We start from the raw sequence: 15,773 nt of genomic DNA, 5'->3' as shown, positions 1-15,773 counted from the left end.
AACTGAGGTCTCAAATTTGGGATGGAGGGATCCCCACTTACTGCAGGAGGTAATCATTCTCTCCAAGTGGCAGCATGGATCCAAACGCAGACCGGCAATCAATCCACTCTTCATTCCCATCCTCCTGAAGGTATCATCTACATCAATCAAATAAAGAGTGTAGTACTGGTATCCAAATTTGGCATCTGATCTAACAGCTAGTCCAATACATAATGTTTGAGAGTCACATAATGTGAGGGTTGCTGCTTGTAGCTGCTTTTCAGATTTCAGATATCTGCATACTACAAAAGTAGACCAGGGGTATCAGCTAGGCTCTGGTGGAATAAGCCTTAACCGTCAGAGGAAGACTAACATTGGCCAAATGCTAACAGCAAGGTACAGCATATTACCCATCTTTGACAGACTGATGAAGAAGCTTGTCCCTGGTAGTTGCCAGGTTTCTCCTGTCCTGGTTTGCAGACTTTACTACTCTTAAAGATGATGCTTTTTCTGACACATGCAATGGAACTCCATCATGGGACCTGTGGGAAAGTGGGCTCCAATGAGCCGAAGTGATTTACTGTACAGATACTAGCTAGACTGCAGTTGACCCATCTACTGCCAGTTATATACCACTGTCTAGCAAAGGATGTTTCAGAGATCCTCTTGGGGTACTGCTGAGAAGTGACCTTAACTTGGTGAAGAAAGATACAATGGTAAAAATGCTATAGGCATAATGTAAGTACCAGGTGCCACAAAGATATATTTTGGTATCAGGTACAGCTCTTCATTCAGAATCTGTCCTGAAGCAGGCCATGGCCTGTCTTTTTTGGTGCCTTATCTTCATCTCTCAAGCCTTCTTCATGGTCAGTGCCTTTTTCTCATCCCTCAGTATAAACCTGGGTTGTGAGAGACTTGTTTTTCAACTAATATTTCAAGTCCTCCTTAGAAGACAAACCCCCTGAGTACTGTGAGCTGCACCTGCACTCACTTCATGTATGCCGCTGAGCATCTGAAACAGTCTCTTAGCCCTAGAGTCACCAATACAGAACATTGCACCAAGGTTATCTGTACAAATGGTGCTGGCTGGTGCTGATTAATGGTGCAGGTACTGGCTGGTGCTAGTTAATGGCTCATCCTATTAATCCTGGCACCCCTTCAAGCTTCTGCAGGAACTAGATATATGGTGCCTGGCTGCTAGTGCTTGCTGTGGACAGCCACTTCAGTCTGCCTTGGAAAATGTCTCTTCTCCAGTATCAGACATAACTTTCACAGCCTGTTCCAAGAGATGTAACTTGAACTTCCCACCTCTCCATTTTCAAGTCCAGGATGAAAAGGATCTTGCAGGAACACGTCCTTAAGGCACAGAAGACATCTGCTTTGCCCATCAATAAATGGTACAAACTCACTGCATGAAGGACAGAATTTAAACAGTGGGGGTTCAGAAACCAGCAGGCACAAAGCGCTTCACCCTGAGTCTCCTCAGGACTTTTTTTCCCTTTGGAAATCTAAAGAGTTAATAAATAAAAATACTGAGCAAAAAGAATCGTCTTTACAAAAAGACTTGAGTTTCATACTCAAGAAACAGGGACACAGTTTATATTCCAGATCACTGCCACAGGTGGTGATGGAGACTTGAGGGAAGCTTGTGGCTGCTCAGCCCTTTGGTATCCTTGTACAGAAGCGCTAGAGCACAGAGGGGCCATGTCTGGATGTCATGGGCACTGTTGTTCACAGGACAGAGGTCATACACCTGAGTACACACACACACACACCACATTGGGAGCCACACACATACCTAAAGAAATGAAAGTTATTACCACTGTCTCTCTATTCTTTTGAATATAGTCTTTAAGCTTTTTCTCCCCCTCCCTTTTTCAGTAGCAGTCTATCCGTTTCATGAATAACAAAGTTAAGAACTTGCAAAGATCTGTATTTAAGTTGCATTAGGGGCAGTTTTCTAGAAAAGTGATTTTTAAGAAACCAAATAAAGCAAGATCCAGACTGGATCTAATTCATTTTTCAACTAGAGCTATAGACTCAGGTGACCTTAGTGGAGGTCTGTCATAATGACTGAATTAAGAGGGAGACAAGGATCAAATGTTCCTTAAGTGCTTGTGTGTGGGGGGGGAAATTGTATTGTTGTGGGGGACTTGAATCCAGGATAAAGATCTTATGTAGCCAGTAATAAAAATCAATAATTTCTAAAATTAAAGATCACTTTGTAGTATAGAAGACTCTGTACCTTACATGAGGTAACTCTTTCAAGAGCATTCTTTAAGAGGAGTCCATTGCTTAACTAAAAAGCCATGATCATTACAGAGAAAGCAAGAGATAGTATCTGAAAAGCAGTGCTTCTTAAAAGAATTTAAGGGTCTTAAATTCTCTTGTCCACTCTGAATTCTGTTTGATCCTTAGATGCGTATAGTGGGAAAAGTGGATAGGAGTAGAGACTTTACCCTCTCCTATAACACTGGTGACACCAGCAACAAAATACTGCATCCAGTTGAGGTGTCAGCACTTTAACAAAGTTGTAGAAAAGTTGGGAAGGGTTCACAAGAGAATCACAGATAAACCAAGCAGGAAAACCATTCCTGGAAGACTGTTTTAGATTGGATATAAGGAAAAACTTTTACCATCTGAGTCTCCAGAGTCTGGAATAGAGTCCCCCCAGAAGTGGTGCAAGCACCTACTCTGGATACCTTTAAGAAATACATGGATACTTATTTTGCTGGGGTGTTCTGCCCCCAGCTCACTCCCTGCCCCTTGGGCAGGGGGCTGGACCCAATGATCTCGTGAGGTCCCTTCCAGTCCTAATGTCTATGAAATCTATGAACCCACTGACCAGCTCCAGTTTGCTTTCTTTTCCCAAAGACAGGTTTGGAATAATGAAAAACCCTTAATTTAGGTCTGAATCCTGAAACTGCACCATCAGCATACCCCTGTGCTCATGCCTTGCTCCCTTGCTTGGAGCCTTGGCTTTTACAAGGCCATACCCTTTTGCTTTTTCCTTTTTCACCCCTCACTTTTCCACAGTGGGCTCTCATCTTTTTCTCCCCATTGGCTATGACAAAATTCATACTCAAAACATAATGTGTGCAGGGATCTGTGTGTCTGCTTAAGCATGAAGTCCCAACCAGGCATCACTGAACGCTGGCAAATGCTCATGATATCAAAAGTAAAGGTGTGGTCAGCTTCCACTCAGATTAACCCTTACTGAGGACCATAAACCTGCTACCTAAACTTAGCCATTTTTCTCTTGAGCACAAAGGGAGGATACTAAAATGCTAAATCTAGGTCACTCTAAAATGTAGAAGGGGATGATAAAAAATAAGATGATTGAAGTAAGCAGGAATATCACTTTGATGAACATGGCTCTTCTTTCCACCCAGTAGGGACTGCATTACATAAATGGGAGTTAACAGATATTTCCAGGATCCTGCCTCCTAGCAATAAGAGCCTTAAGAAAGAGCTAGAGAAACTAAGTTGGGAGTCCTCTGCATTCTTGCCTCTACAATTATCAGAAAAAACCTGAAGTTTATGTTTTCTGATGCTTCCAACAAGCTGGCAAAAACTACTGTGACCAGCTCAAGAAATTCCTAGCCATGACAAAGGAAGTGAAGATAGCCCACTGTTGTGTATTCTTGCAGGAAAAAAACAAGACAAGAAGAGTAGACAGTCCTGGGAATCTGGATCCTTGCCCATCTAGAGAACAGCTCTGCAGCCCCCAACCCACCCTGGGATATACCACCGCCCCCACTTTCAGCCAGTTGGCTGTCACTTCTTGACAAACTGAGCTTGGAATGCAGTGAGCTGGAGATGTAAAAATAGCTGTCATGCAGGCTGGAAAATCTATCAGATGATGTCAAAGTTAATTTTTAACTTGGCCCTGCCTCCCCCCCCACTTCTTTTTCTGTCACTTTCTCATTACCTCACTGTCTCTAATTCTGAGAGTGCTTCTCTCTGCATCTTTCAGCTGCCAAAGTGAACTTTACACAACAGCAAGAGCCAGATCAAGCCCCACCACATATACAAACTCTGCCACCCGCCTCATTCCTTGAAACGCATCCAAGGTTTCTCAGTATGCCTTTCCCTGAAAACATGTATACCAAAACCATAAGGCCTGTCTGTAAGACATATGTGCTCAGGGTAAGGAATGCATAGTTAACCCCACTTTAATTTCAGTTTGATTAACTTTCTAGGTCAAATAGCCGAAGTATTGCACAACTGCGCTCTGCAGGCTTTGCTAGATGAAATGCTATCCCAGCTAAGCTGATGCTGCTGTGTCTGCAGATGAAGAATTCAATGTAATGTCATTCAAAATAAATATACACAACACTTACATTCACACAAAACCCTTCCAAACAGATTTTTTTTTCACAATACAGCCTGAGATAGTTTTGTAAAGATCTGGCTCCAGCAGCCTGTACATAATCTCTATTACTCTGAAATAATGAAACCCACATAAAAGTTTCTACTCAAAAGGGTCATTCAAAAGCATTCCAACTGTTTCAAGTGTTTCTCTGGCTACCTGGGTGAGAGGGTGGCCACAATAAAGAACTTCAAAGAGACAGAAAACATTAAATGGAAGAGTTTGGAGTTTCCTATGAAACCACAGCTGCTCTCAAGCTTCACATTAATACTCCCAAGATAGGAAAATACATCACCAATGTGCATGCACTCACATTTTATTTTCTATGTTTTGGTTGGTAAGTTTTGTTCAATGCAGGGCAGACACTTATGGCCAAATCCTATTTCACCTGTACATGCCTCATTGCCACTTATGTATCCAAATGCTGCTATCTACGTACTATTTTTTGCACCTATACAGATATTCTAAGTCCACCTACAAGTGACCCCTGATCTGTGCTTCCCTACTGAGCAAGTTTCCAAAAGTGTGGTCAGAAATGAATGGCAACTAGTTAAGAGCAAAAAGAGGGGGCCCTTTCTACCTTTTAGTATAACAACTTAGCATTTATTGCAGATGCAGGGATACCCAAATTCTAGTGCATCAAAACCCAGAGGGAATTTGAACCCACATTCTGCTGCTTCCTGGGAAAACAGTCTTCCCAACAGGACATGGGCTAGTAGTGCTGAAAACAAACTCCATCTCTCCTCTTCAACCTGAGCCACTCAGCAACTAGGAAGGGAAGATATGTACAGCCCGTCCTTCCCTCTTGTATCCTTGTGACAAGATAACCAGCAGAAATCACAGATTCATTGGAATCTGACATGGCCACACTGTAAGCACTTCTGCTAGAGCCTTGAACTTGCAACTTCTGCACTGTCAACCATGTGCTTTGGCACCCACACCACCCAGCCCCCACATAGAGCCAGGAAAGGTATAAACCAGAGGAAGAATAGCTCAGATAGAGAGCATACACACCTGGAAAGGAGAGCGCTCTGGCTTCTAGTCCTAGTGCCTGTTCTTAATGGAGTTTCTGCTTCTAGCATTCAATATTCAGTAGGATAGCTTTGATTTTTCTCTGACTGCACTTTCAGTGATTTACACAGGGTTACATGCATACACACCTGCGTGATCCCATTCTGACTACAGAGCATATAATGCCAGACTAGAGCCTTCTCAGCGTGCTGAGAAGGGGAGCACAGGACAAGTGCAGCTACAAGGGTGGAAATAGAAGGGAAAAATTTGCAGAAGTGCCAAAAAAAATGAGACACAGGGTGTGGACACACACAGCAACCAAACTATTCCAAAATGTCACTGCCTGGGAACTGGATCACCACTGTATAAAGCACTGAGGCTCTGACATCAGGGGGTGGGAGTAAGTACCAAGCCCAGCATGCCTTGCAGTGGGCTGGTGGGGGAAGAATGCTTGTACCTATTCTTTGGGAGTTGGGAGGGGAGGGGAAGTGACCTGTGGCTGGGGGCATTTCCATTTTATTGCTTTTTCATATCTCCTAAACATGAGATCAATAAAGTTCAGAAGCCTGCACTGATCAAACTTTGCAGTGTGCTTGGATGCAAGCTACTGTGTTCCCAGGGGCTACGGGAGGTAGGAGGAGGAGGCATGATGAGGGGCCACAGTCAGGTAAAGAGTGAGGACACAGCTGGGTGTTAGGAAGATAGCTTTTATTGAACAAGTAGTGCAAGTGAGCTCACTGATAAAACAAAAGTGCCAACAAAAGGGGGGTGGGCAGTAGTGTCATGGCTGTGTACCAGAGAAGCCACCTGTAGCAGTGGAAGGGGGCAAATGAATGAAGAACAATGCAACATGGGATGCTGGGAGAATCAACCCAACCTGAACCAAAGAATGCTTGGTGTCCGCACTTAAGGGAATAAGTTCAAAATAGTATTTGATTTTCCAAGTACAGTTTTCAATGGTTCTAGACAGCTTCCAGATTTATACCACATTAACAGGCCTGTGTATCTGTCTACTTCAGTGTTAAACTGCATTTAAATCATTCTCAGTATTGCATGTGTTCATGCACTTCAATGGCAATACTTGGATACGTACCTAAGGGTACAGACACACCTAACAAATGAACCATTGCAAAATGTTACTGACTGGGAACTGGTTCACAATTGCTGCAAAACAGTGTTGTCTATACATGCCACGGCCTAGCATTCCAGGCAGAACAGTCACCTGTTAGACACTGCAATGCTGTGGTTCCAACACCAGGGGGGGCAGGAGTGCACACCTCTCCCAGCATGCCTCAGTGGGGAGTGAGGAAAACCCTGAACCCACACTTTGGGATCACAGGGGCTGGGTGACTTGTGGCTGGGGGACTTTCACTTTTCTACTCTCCTCTCATAAACATGAGATCAATGAAGTTCAGTAGCCCGCACTTGACTGAACTCTGCAGCATGCTTCCCTGATTAGAGGGGAAGGATTGTTTGGACCCATGTTTTGGGGTTCCCAGGGTCTGGGGGAGGGACATAATGATAGGCCACAGTTTAATAGGGAGCAAAGACAGAGCTGGCTGTTAGAAAGCTTTTAGTGAACAAGCAGTGGAAGGAAACTTATTGATAGAAAAGTGTCAACAAAAGAGGGGGTTGGGAGGAAAGAGGCAGTAGAGTTCTGGCTGCTGCAACCCCGGGGGGGGGGGGGGGGGTAGTAGAGGAGCAATGCAGCGTGAGATACCAGGAAGGCCAACCTGATCCATGTCACAGAACACTTGGTGTCCATAGCCAACACTTACCTGGTTCACAGTGAACCAGTTCAAAACAGTACTTGATTTTCCAGGTACAATTCTGAACCATTCCAGGCGGCTTTAGACCTGGTTTCATAGGCTTGTACGTCTATCCATTTCAGGTTTAAACTGTATTTAAACCAACCTAAATGTTACATATGTCCATGCCCTGGGAAATTGTTTGGGGTGTAAAGCTGAACTAGGATTTGGCCCTTAATTTAGAAACCCTGCTGCCAAACTGCTGTCTTTTAATAATAGCTTTGTGTTAAGTATGGTTTTAAACAGAGACTATGAATTCTTATCCCATTACCTGGGTTAGCTTTGGTGACTTCTTTGCTCCTGGAGGTTTAATTTTTGTTTGCTCATCTCTGGCAGCATTGTCCCCCTTCCCCTCCATCTATCCTAACCCAACACGGTTTTGTCTTCTGTATTCAAATCTCTCTCTCTCTCTCTCTCTCACATTCTACATTCTGCATGTCCTTTCACAGCGTCTGCCTATTTTGGTTAGTCTATAAAGGTGTCCTCTGATACAGGGGTGTCAAAGATAGGGACTGGGGGCCAGATTCATCCCACAGAGACATTTAACCATGCTTGTGGGACTCAGAGGGGTGGAGCCCACTGCCAAAATCCAGGATAGGGAGCCCCATGGGGGAATGCATGCCAGCAACAGGGGGGCAAAGACCACCACTACTACTCACTCTGATGCTGGAGATGGGTCCAGATCCAGGCCAGAGGCTGGGATGAGCTTGATGTCCCCACTCTAATTGAATCAAAGTCTTCCCACCAGCTGAATTCACCCAGAAAAGCACTGCACTTCCTCTAACTCTCTGTGTGGTTCTGTCATCACACCACCCTTGCTACCTACAGTTGGCTCCTGTTATAACAATATAAATTCCAAATCATTTCACCCCCAGAGCACATACCCATGAACAGTGGAATGGCTAAAGAGCTCCAGGAAATCAAATAAAGGGGCAAGAAACTTGTACCATGTCCAGATAAGAACATACAGTAAATCTGCTTCATTATGCTCCATAATACAGCATCTCCTTTTTGCAAATACCTTGTGCTTTAATTTTTACCAATTTGAACTGGGGAAAATAAATAAGAACCTTGGAATTGCTACTGAAAGAGCTAAGGGAGGAAGCTCTCTGGCTGCGGGGGAGAAGGAAAGGGAGAGAGGACATGTTCTTTGAATTTATCTTTAGGAATTTCTTTGAAAATTAATAATGGGCATAGGGCAGGAAGGATCTACCACTCTTTATGCTGCAGCATGCCCGGAGTTCAAGAAGCTACTGTCACAGCTATTCTTGCTGAGCAGAGAAAGTGTTCCCCTTTCCCCATTTTGAGTTTTCAGCAGTAAGGTCCCTCTTTACATCAGACCCTTACTCCTAACTCTCCCTCCTTCTCTACTGTTCAGGGATTAGCTGGAAGTATTTAGAAACCTCAGTCTACTCCAGCGGTTCTCAAGGCACCCCTTGGAAAATGCCAGCTCTTTATTTTAACTTGTCTTTTACTACAGAAAAATACTGGAGCAATTCTGTTGCAAATAACTCAGGAAGACCACAACAGGTATGAATGTTTTTGACACTATAGATTCCTATTTGAAATCTCTGGGTTTATCTGGTGCATCATGTGGGTACGCTAACAGCGCTAACATTTCACGGCCCCCACCAGTCATGGCACACTGATTAAGAATAACTGGTCTACTGCAAACAATTTCTACACCAAGAGCAAAAAAGGAAACCTTCAACCTACACTAGACATGTATCCAGTGCTTGTGAAGGGATTATCAATCCTTTTATTTAGTTTACAGTTTATGCTGCCTGAATAGCAACTGGGGAAGTCTCATACACTACCAGCACTGTGACCTCTGCCCAGAAAGCCGTTATCCTTCTGCAGACATAAAATTCCTTATTGAACTGGCACAGCATGATGAGGGTTCAATGAACAGCTATTACCCATTCATGCAAGACTGCAACATAATTCCCCTTTGCTAATCAGAAGCAAAGTTATGGCCTAAAAATAATCTTCAATTAAAATCGGTTTTTACCCTTTACGGTTGTTTATATTATGAAGAGTTTTATTGCAGAAAATATATTAATGTAGATACAGTCTGGCAAAGGTGCCAAATGCTCTACTTGCTCAATGCATGTTATTTCCAGATGCTAACAATGAACTTTCAGGTGTAAAAAAGGTTTATGTCACTGTTAACTTTTTTAGCAGAAACAAGCCTCATTGAATCTAGAGTGGCACATAATGGGACAGGGTGAAGTATTGCTGTTAAGAGTTTTGGAGACGAAAAGTAAGGGTACTCCCTTTCAAATCAAAATCTGCTTCTGCCCATCCCAGAAAGACCACTATGTTACCTCCAACATCAAAAGCTTCAAGTATCTTGAAACTTTTGGCACCTCGTACATGCCAAAAACTCTCAAACATGCACTGGCTAGATGTCACCATCTCCAGTTTCCATGACAACTTCTATAACTATCAATTACGCAGCTCGGGAGACAACACAGAATAGTGTTGAATTTATAGGCAACCGTCAATCCTCTGGATTATGGTGTACGTGTAAGAGGTCTAGTCAAGCGCATGATGAATCCGCTTACAGCTGACAAACCCAATTCGAGTGACACAGCTTGTTGCAAGTTTCACAGATCCACGTGTTGTTCAAGTTGGAGTCCAAGGGTGTTTATAAATGTGCTCAGGCATGGGGCTTTAATTAGTGCAGATCCGAGAGCCATGCATGCTAATTAAAAGCGCCCGGTGCATCATATGTATCAGCATCTCCGCGCTGAAAAATGGAAGCAGGGTGCTTTGAACTAAAGTTTGTCAAACGAACTTTAGTTTAAAGCACCCTGCTGCCATTTTTCAGCACGGGGACATTGATACATGGGACACCGGAGTCTGCTGAAGCAGTAATTACAACGCTCCAGTAGACTCGATTAATGTAGTCTCCTCCAATGCACTGTAATTACAGCGTGTTGGGGCAGCCTCCCTGCATGTGTACAGGAGCCCCACATTTACAGCCCAGAGCCAGATGTTGCCTCCAGATTGGACTGGATTCTGCATGCTCTTCCCAGCTTTCTATATTGATGCTGAACAACTTTATATTATTTTTGCACACATCATAGTTCTATCATTGAGGACAACCCCACTTTCTAGAGCCGTTTTGAATCTTGCTGTACAAAATATTCTGGGGGATATGATCTCCTCCCATTCTCATGACATGGTCAATCCATTGCAACCTCCTCTTCCTGATAGTGGCATCTAAATGTATCAGTTCTGTGTGCTCCAGCACCTGTTTGGCATTTTGCCTTCCCCACTTTATTTTCAGGATCTTGTGGAAGCATCTCATGTAGAAGCTGTTCAGTCTCCTGATGTGCCTAGCACATGCAGTCCATGTTTCTAAACCATAAAGCAGGGCTGACAGCACACAAGTTTTGTAGATTCACATCTTCACCTTAGTTGATAGTTTGTTGTTATGCCACGCACATTTCTGTAACAGCCCCAAATTCTTAGCTACTGTTCCGATTCAGTTAGTCAGTGGAGTCTGAAGGGCAAGAGTCCTGCTGATCATAGAACCCAAGTAGCAAAAGCCGTCAATGACACCAAGAGATTTACTCTCCGGAGTGTGATGTCAGGCACTGGTTCTTCCACCCCTTCGTACGTGATCACTAGGGATCCGGCTTTTCCATTTGCTGGAGAAAAACATGGATTCTTTCCTTTCAAGAACAAAAACACAGATTTTCTCCTTTAAAGGAGAAAAACCTGGGAAACTACAGGTTCTCCTTGCAGACTGACAGAATCCCAGCTGCTTGGGGCTGGGGGGAGCTGGAAGCAGGGGACAGGGGACACCACGTGTATGTGCACACATACACATGCAGGTGGAAGCTAGACAGTGTGGTAGACAGCAGCTCCCACAGTTCCCTCCAGGTAAGTCTACGGGGATAAGGGGGAGGGAGCACAGGCAACACGTCGGAGGGGCTGGGGCACATGCGACCAGCTCAATTTCTGCACCCACTGCAGGGTATGGTGTGGGGCCAAAGCCTGGCTGGACCAGTTCCAGACAGGAGCCGCCTCTGCGGCCCAGTGGGTGGTACCCAGTGCAGGAGGGAGCACCGTGCGCACACCGCCATGGCGACATGGCGACATGCTGTCAGGCGGGCAGGGGGGCACCTCACTTTGGCAGTCATGATGACGCATCACTTCCTCCCACGTTGGGTCCTGCCCACTGGACCACGAAAACAATTTCTGCCCAAAGCTAGACTAGCCAGGCTGCAGCCCCACACCCTGCTGTGGGAACAGAAATTTGGGGGGCACATGCCCTCCTCCTCTGCCCCCCTGACACATGGTCTGTGCCCCCCACACCCGCTGATGCATTGCTTGTGCCCACACCCATCCTTCCCCACACACTCTCCCCTTCCTCTCACACTGGAGGGCTGGGGGCAGGAGACAGCAGGTTGGGAGCAAAGGGCACTGGCAGGGCAGGGGTGGGAGACTGTGGGTCAGGAGTCAGGGGCACTGGCAGGGACAGGGCTATGGGTTGGGAGTCAGGGCCAATGGCAGGGTTGGGAGGGGCTGGGGGTCAGGAACGAGGGGCAACAGCACAGGTAGGGGCAGGGCACTGGCATATCAGGGCTGCTCAGCACAACAAAGCAGCAAGGAGGGGGGGCGGGTCACAGGTGGACCCGTGAGGTCCTGGTGAGTGAAGGGGGAGCAGGGAAGCTCTGATTTTCTTTGATAAAAAAACCAAAAGCAAACCCCCAAATATATAGGTATTTAGAACTTATTTTATTATCATGATTGATGCACTGGTAGGCTTCCGAACTGCTTTAAAATTGTAAATATATCAATAAAATATTGTATTCAACTGATTCTTCTATATGGAGTGGCATTTCAATATTAATTGCAGAAAAACACTGATTTTTGGGGAGTTAAATTAGAGAATCTGGGATTTTTAAACAGAGAAAACCAGGATCCCTGTGATGATCACAGTCTTTCTGAAACTAACTCCCAACCCCAAGCTCTTGCATGATGCGGAAAATCTGCCCAAATTTTGCGGGGAAGAATCACTGATGAGCAACCAAATCCGTGTCATCCACAAACAGAAAACTTCTCAGAACCAGCTCAGAACCCACACCAGACAGGAGCTGCTTCTGCAGCCCAGTCAGCTGGACCTGGCGCGGGAGGGCAGAGCAAGGTGGTGAGACCTGTTGCTACTGCAGCCACCAGGACCTCCATGCCAGCCATGCCACCAGCAGCGAGAGGAGTAATGGGGAGGGGGAGGGCAGAAAGGGAGTCATGTTGCCTTCATCTCCTCTTGCCACCAGCTACTCGCATGCTGGCTCTACCCCGGATGGGAGGTGCACAGGAGGATTAAGGGGAGCAGCGGCAAGATAAAGCCACAGCCCAGCGCACAAGCAGCTGGTGCCAGGAGGAGGTGAGAGGGTGGAAGGCTGGAGGTTGGGAGTGAAGGGGGCTTTGGGTTGGGTGTGAGGGGCACCAACAGCCATGGCAGGGCTGCAAATCCTGTGAGTGAGGGGCACAGGCAGAAACTGGGGGACTGTAGCTTGGGAGTGAAAGACTATGACATATCAGGGCTGCTCAGCACCACGAAACGTTGGGAGGGGACATGACACAACAGTGGGACCTATGTCCTGGTGAACACGAAGGGAACAGGGGGAGCTGTGATTTTCTATGAAAAAAACCAAAATCAAACACCAAAATATATAGTTATTTAGAATTTATTTTATTATGATTGAGGCACTGGTAGGCTTCCACATTGTTTTGAAATTGTAAATATATCAATAAAACACTGTGTTCAACCAATACATACATACATACATACATGGCAATTCATTTTAACTGCAGGAAAATGCCAGGTTTATGTCTTTTAATCAGAGAATTGTGGTCTTTTAAAACAGAAAAATCTGGATCCCTGGACTGTGCGAATGATGTTCAACAATTTGGGGGCAGGGGGCTGTCATGAAAGAAGAAAAGCAGAGAACTGAAGGGTACAGCTGCCTCATTTGCAATGGGCCCTGAAGTGCTTTTAACACAACTTGGCTGCTTGCAGTTTGGTCAGCTCAACTACGTTATAAATTCTTTAGCCTGAAACAGGCTTATCCTGAAGTATTAAGAATAGAAGCAGGACACAGGAAATTAGCACGCAGAGCTTCTACAAGCACTTTCCAGCTGAAGACCTCCAAGTACTTCATAAACCTTCAGCAATTAAGACTCTCAGCATTCTTTTAAAATTGCGAAAAATTTTCTATAAAGTAGGAAGACAGAATTCACCTACTGCACCTATAGATGACCATATTCCTGAGAAGTCTCATAGGTTTCTTTGGTTAGAGATGAACACCTTCCCCAGTCCAAACTGCATAATCCCTTTTATATTTTAAAATACAAAGAAGATCTTGAGTACGAGGGTCATAAAGCAGATTTGTCGATGATATAGATGGAAAAAAAAACCCATACCGCTGAAGAGGTAGACAAATAATCAAACTTCTGTGATGCATCAAGATCTAGATTAGGGGTAGGCAATTATTTTGGATGGAGGAACACTTAACAAGTTTTGGTGAGCAGTTGAGGGCCGCACACATAAAATCTTTTAGAAGATATTATTTTAACAAGTTATAAATAAAAAACAAATCATATACTATAAATCAAGGATCTACTATAACATATTCTAATTTTATTTAAAAAAATATTGTTTGTCCTGATTTATGTTATTTGGAGTAGTGTATATAGATATAACTGCATAACAGCTCAAAATAAAGTCTTACTCTTGTGTATTGTGTGTGTGTAGGGCAAGGGGAGTGGGGAGCGAGTTGCCCATGTGCTAGGTCCTGGGAGCCAGGCAGGGGTGGATGAAGGGAGGATGAGGTAGGGGGCGCATGCAGCAGAGTTCACCTAGGTGGTAAGGGTGCAGTTCACCCCGCATTCCCATGGCTGCCCCCAAAATGCTCTGCACCGATCCAAGCCCAGCCTGCCGACAGCACGGCCCTGGCCTCAGCCAGCACGCACGCAGTGTCACTGCTGCAGCCGCCCAGGTTCTGCTTGGCTCACCCTGCCTCCAGCAGCTCCTCCTCCTCTTCCTGCCCATGTTGCAACACTCTGGGCAGCAGGTAGCACGGGGAAGCAAGGGCATCTGTGGGAAAGCGTACCTGGCCCCACACGTCCAGCCAGGCGGGGAGGAAGCTGCAGTCGGGCAGCTCCTACCCAGTACATGGGACTCTGGCTCCAGCTCCTAGCTACCCTCCCACCCACTCAGCACAATGAGCAGCAACCTGACAGCAGTTGAGAGAGTGAAAGGCCTTCCTCTCTGGGAAGCTGTGTGCGCTGGCCAGGACCAAAGCCATCAGCAGGCATGGGGCAAGTGCCAACAGATGCGAGGCACAGGCCGCACTACGCAGGAACATGCAGGGCTCAGCCCTTTGTGGAGCACTGCTCCATACAATCAGTTGGCTGGTCAAATTCAGCCTGTGGGCTGTATTTTGCCCACAACTGGTCTAGCTGCACCAAAGGTGAGCATGTCATAGACATTAGGGGTGGAAGGGACCTTGTAAGATCATCGGCAGGAAGTCTGCTATGGTCAAAGGATCCCACCAAGACAGGCATCCAGATTTTTCTTGAAAGTGTCCAGAGTAGGTGTTTGCACCACTTCTGTGGGGAGTCTATTCCAGGCCTTGATGGCTCAGACATAAGGTAAAACTTTTATGGCCTAAAATGGTCTTGCAGGAGTTTGTGACCATTGATCCTCATTTTCCCTTGGGGTGTTCTGGTGAACAAGTGTTCCCCCAGATCCTGATGCACACCCCTTACGTACTTATAGGCTGCCACCAGGCCACCCCTGAGCCTATGCTTCTCCAGGCTAAGGAGTCTCTCAGCCTCTCTTCATAAGTCCTGCTCTCTTGCCCTCTGATCATGCACATGGCTCTCCTCCGGACTCTCTCAAGCTTCTCTACATCCATTCTGAATAGCGGAGCCCAGAACCGGATGCAGTACTCCAGCTGCAGCCTCACCAAGGCCGAGTACAGTGGGAGGATGACTTCCTGGGTCCTGCCTGAGATGCATCGGTAGATGCAATCCAGAGTTTTATTCACTTTGCCGACTGCGGTATTGCACTGGTGGCTCACGTTCGTCTTGGGGTCAATCATGACCCCCTCAATCTCTTTTGGCTGTGGTGCTAGCAGGTGTAGCACTGACAAGCCTATAAACGTGATGCGGGTTCTCTGCCCCCGCCCCCCACCCCCACCCCGGAGCCGCTGGCACTTCTGGGGATGCCCCTGAGACTTCCAGGTTGGCGAAACTGGCCGTGGATGGAACACCTCCCCAAGTTGCTGACTGGCCACTGGGACACTGCCCACCGCAAGTGTCCCCCCAACTCAGGAGGCACCAGTCGTCTATGTGGGTAAATACAAAGTTATTTAAGTATGTATTTTTAGGGCAAGGAGTGCTATTTTTGAACAGCACAGACCCTGCCACATGTTTATTTTTGATGAGTGTGCCATATTAAATTTAGTCCCGTATAACTGCTGCAGATATACACCTGCCTTTACTGGACACTGCCTGGACAGGGCAGTAACAGAGGAGATATTTTATTACAGATCACATTCTGAAGAGTATTATGCACCTCC

At 45.8% G+C, this 15,773-nt stretch overlaps 1 protein-coding gene across 3 annotated transcripts in view; it reads right to left on the bottom strand.

The window, feature by feature from the left end:
* The window catches only part of MKL1 (megakaryoblastic leukemia (translocation) 1), a 119,734-nt gene that overhangs the window by 69,430 nt on the left and 34,531 nt on the right, over positions 1-15,773 (bottom strand). For all 3 annotated transcript variants that reach the window (XM_025208882.1, XM_025208880.1, XM_025208879.1), the window contains one exon: positions 42-137. In XM_025208882.1, coding sequence (XP_025064667.1) covers positions 42-120 — 79 coding nt within the window. In that variant the 5' untranslated portion in view covers positions 121-137. The remainder of the gene's footprint in view (positions 1-41; positions 138-15,773) is intronic.

The sequence above is a fragment of the Alligator sinensis genome, unplaced genomic scaffold, assembly GCF_000455745.1.
Source record: "Alligator sinensis unplaced genomic scaffold, ASM45574v1 scaffold215_1, whole genome shotgun sequence".
In the NCBI taxonomy this organism is placed as follows: Eukaryota; Metazoa; Chordata; order Crocodylia; family Alligatoridae; genus Alligator; species Alligator sinensis.
Note: the sequence above shows the minus strand (reverse complement) of the source record. Positions and strands in the feature narration are given on the sequence as shown.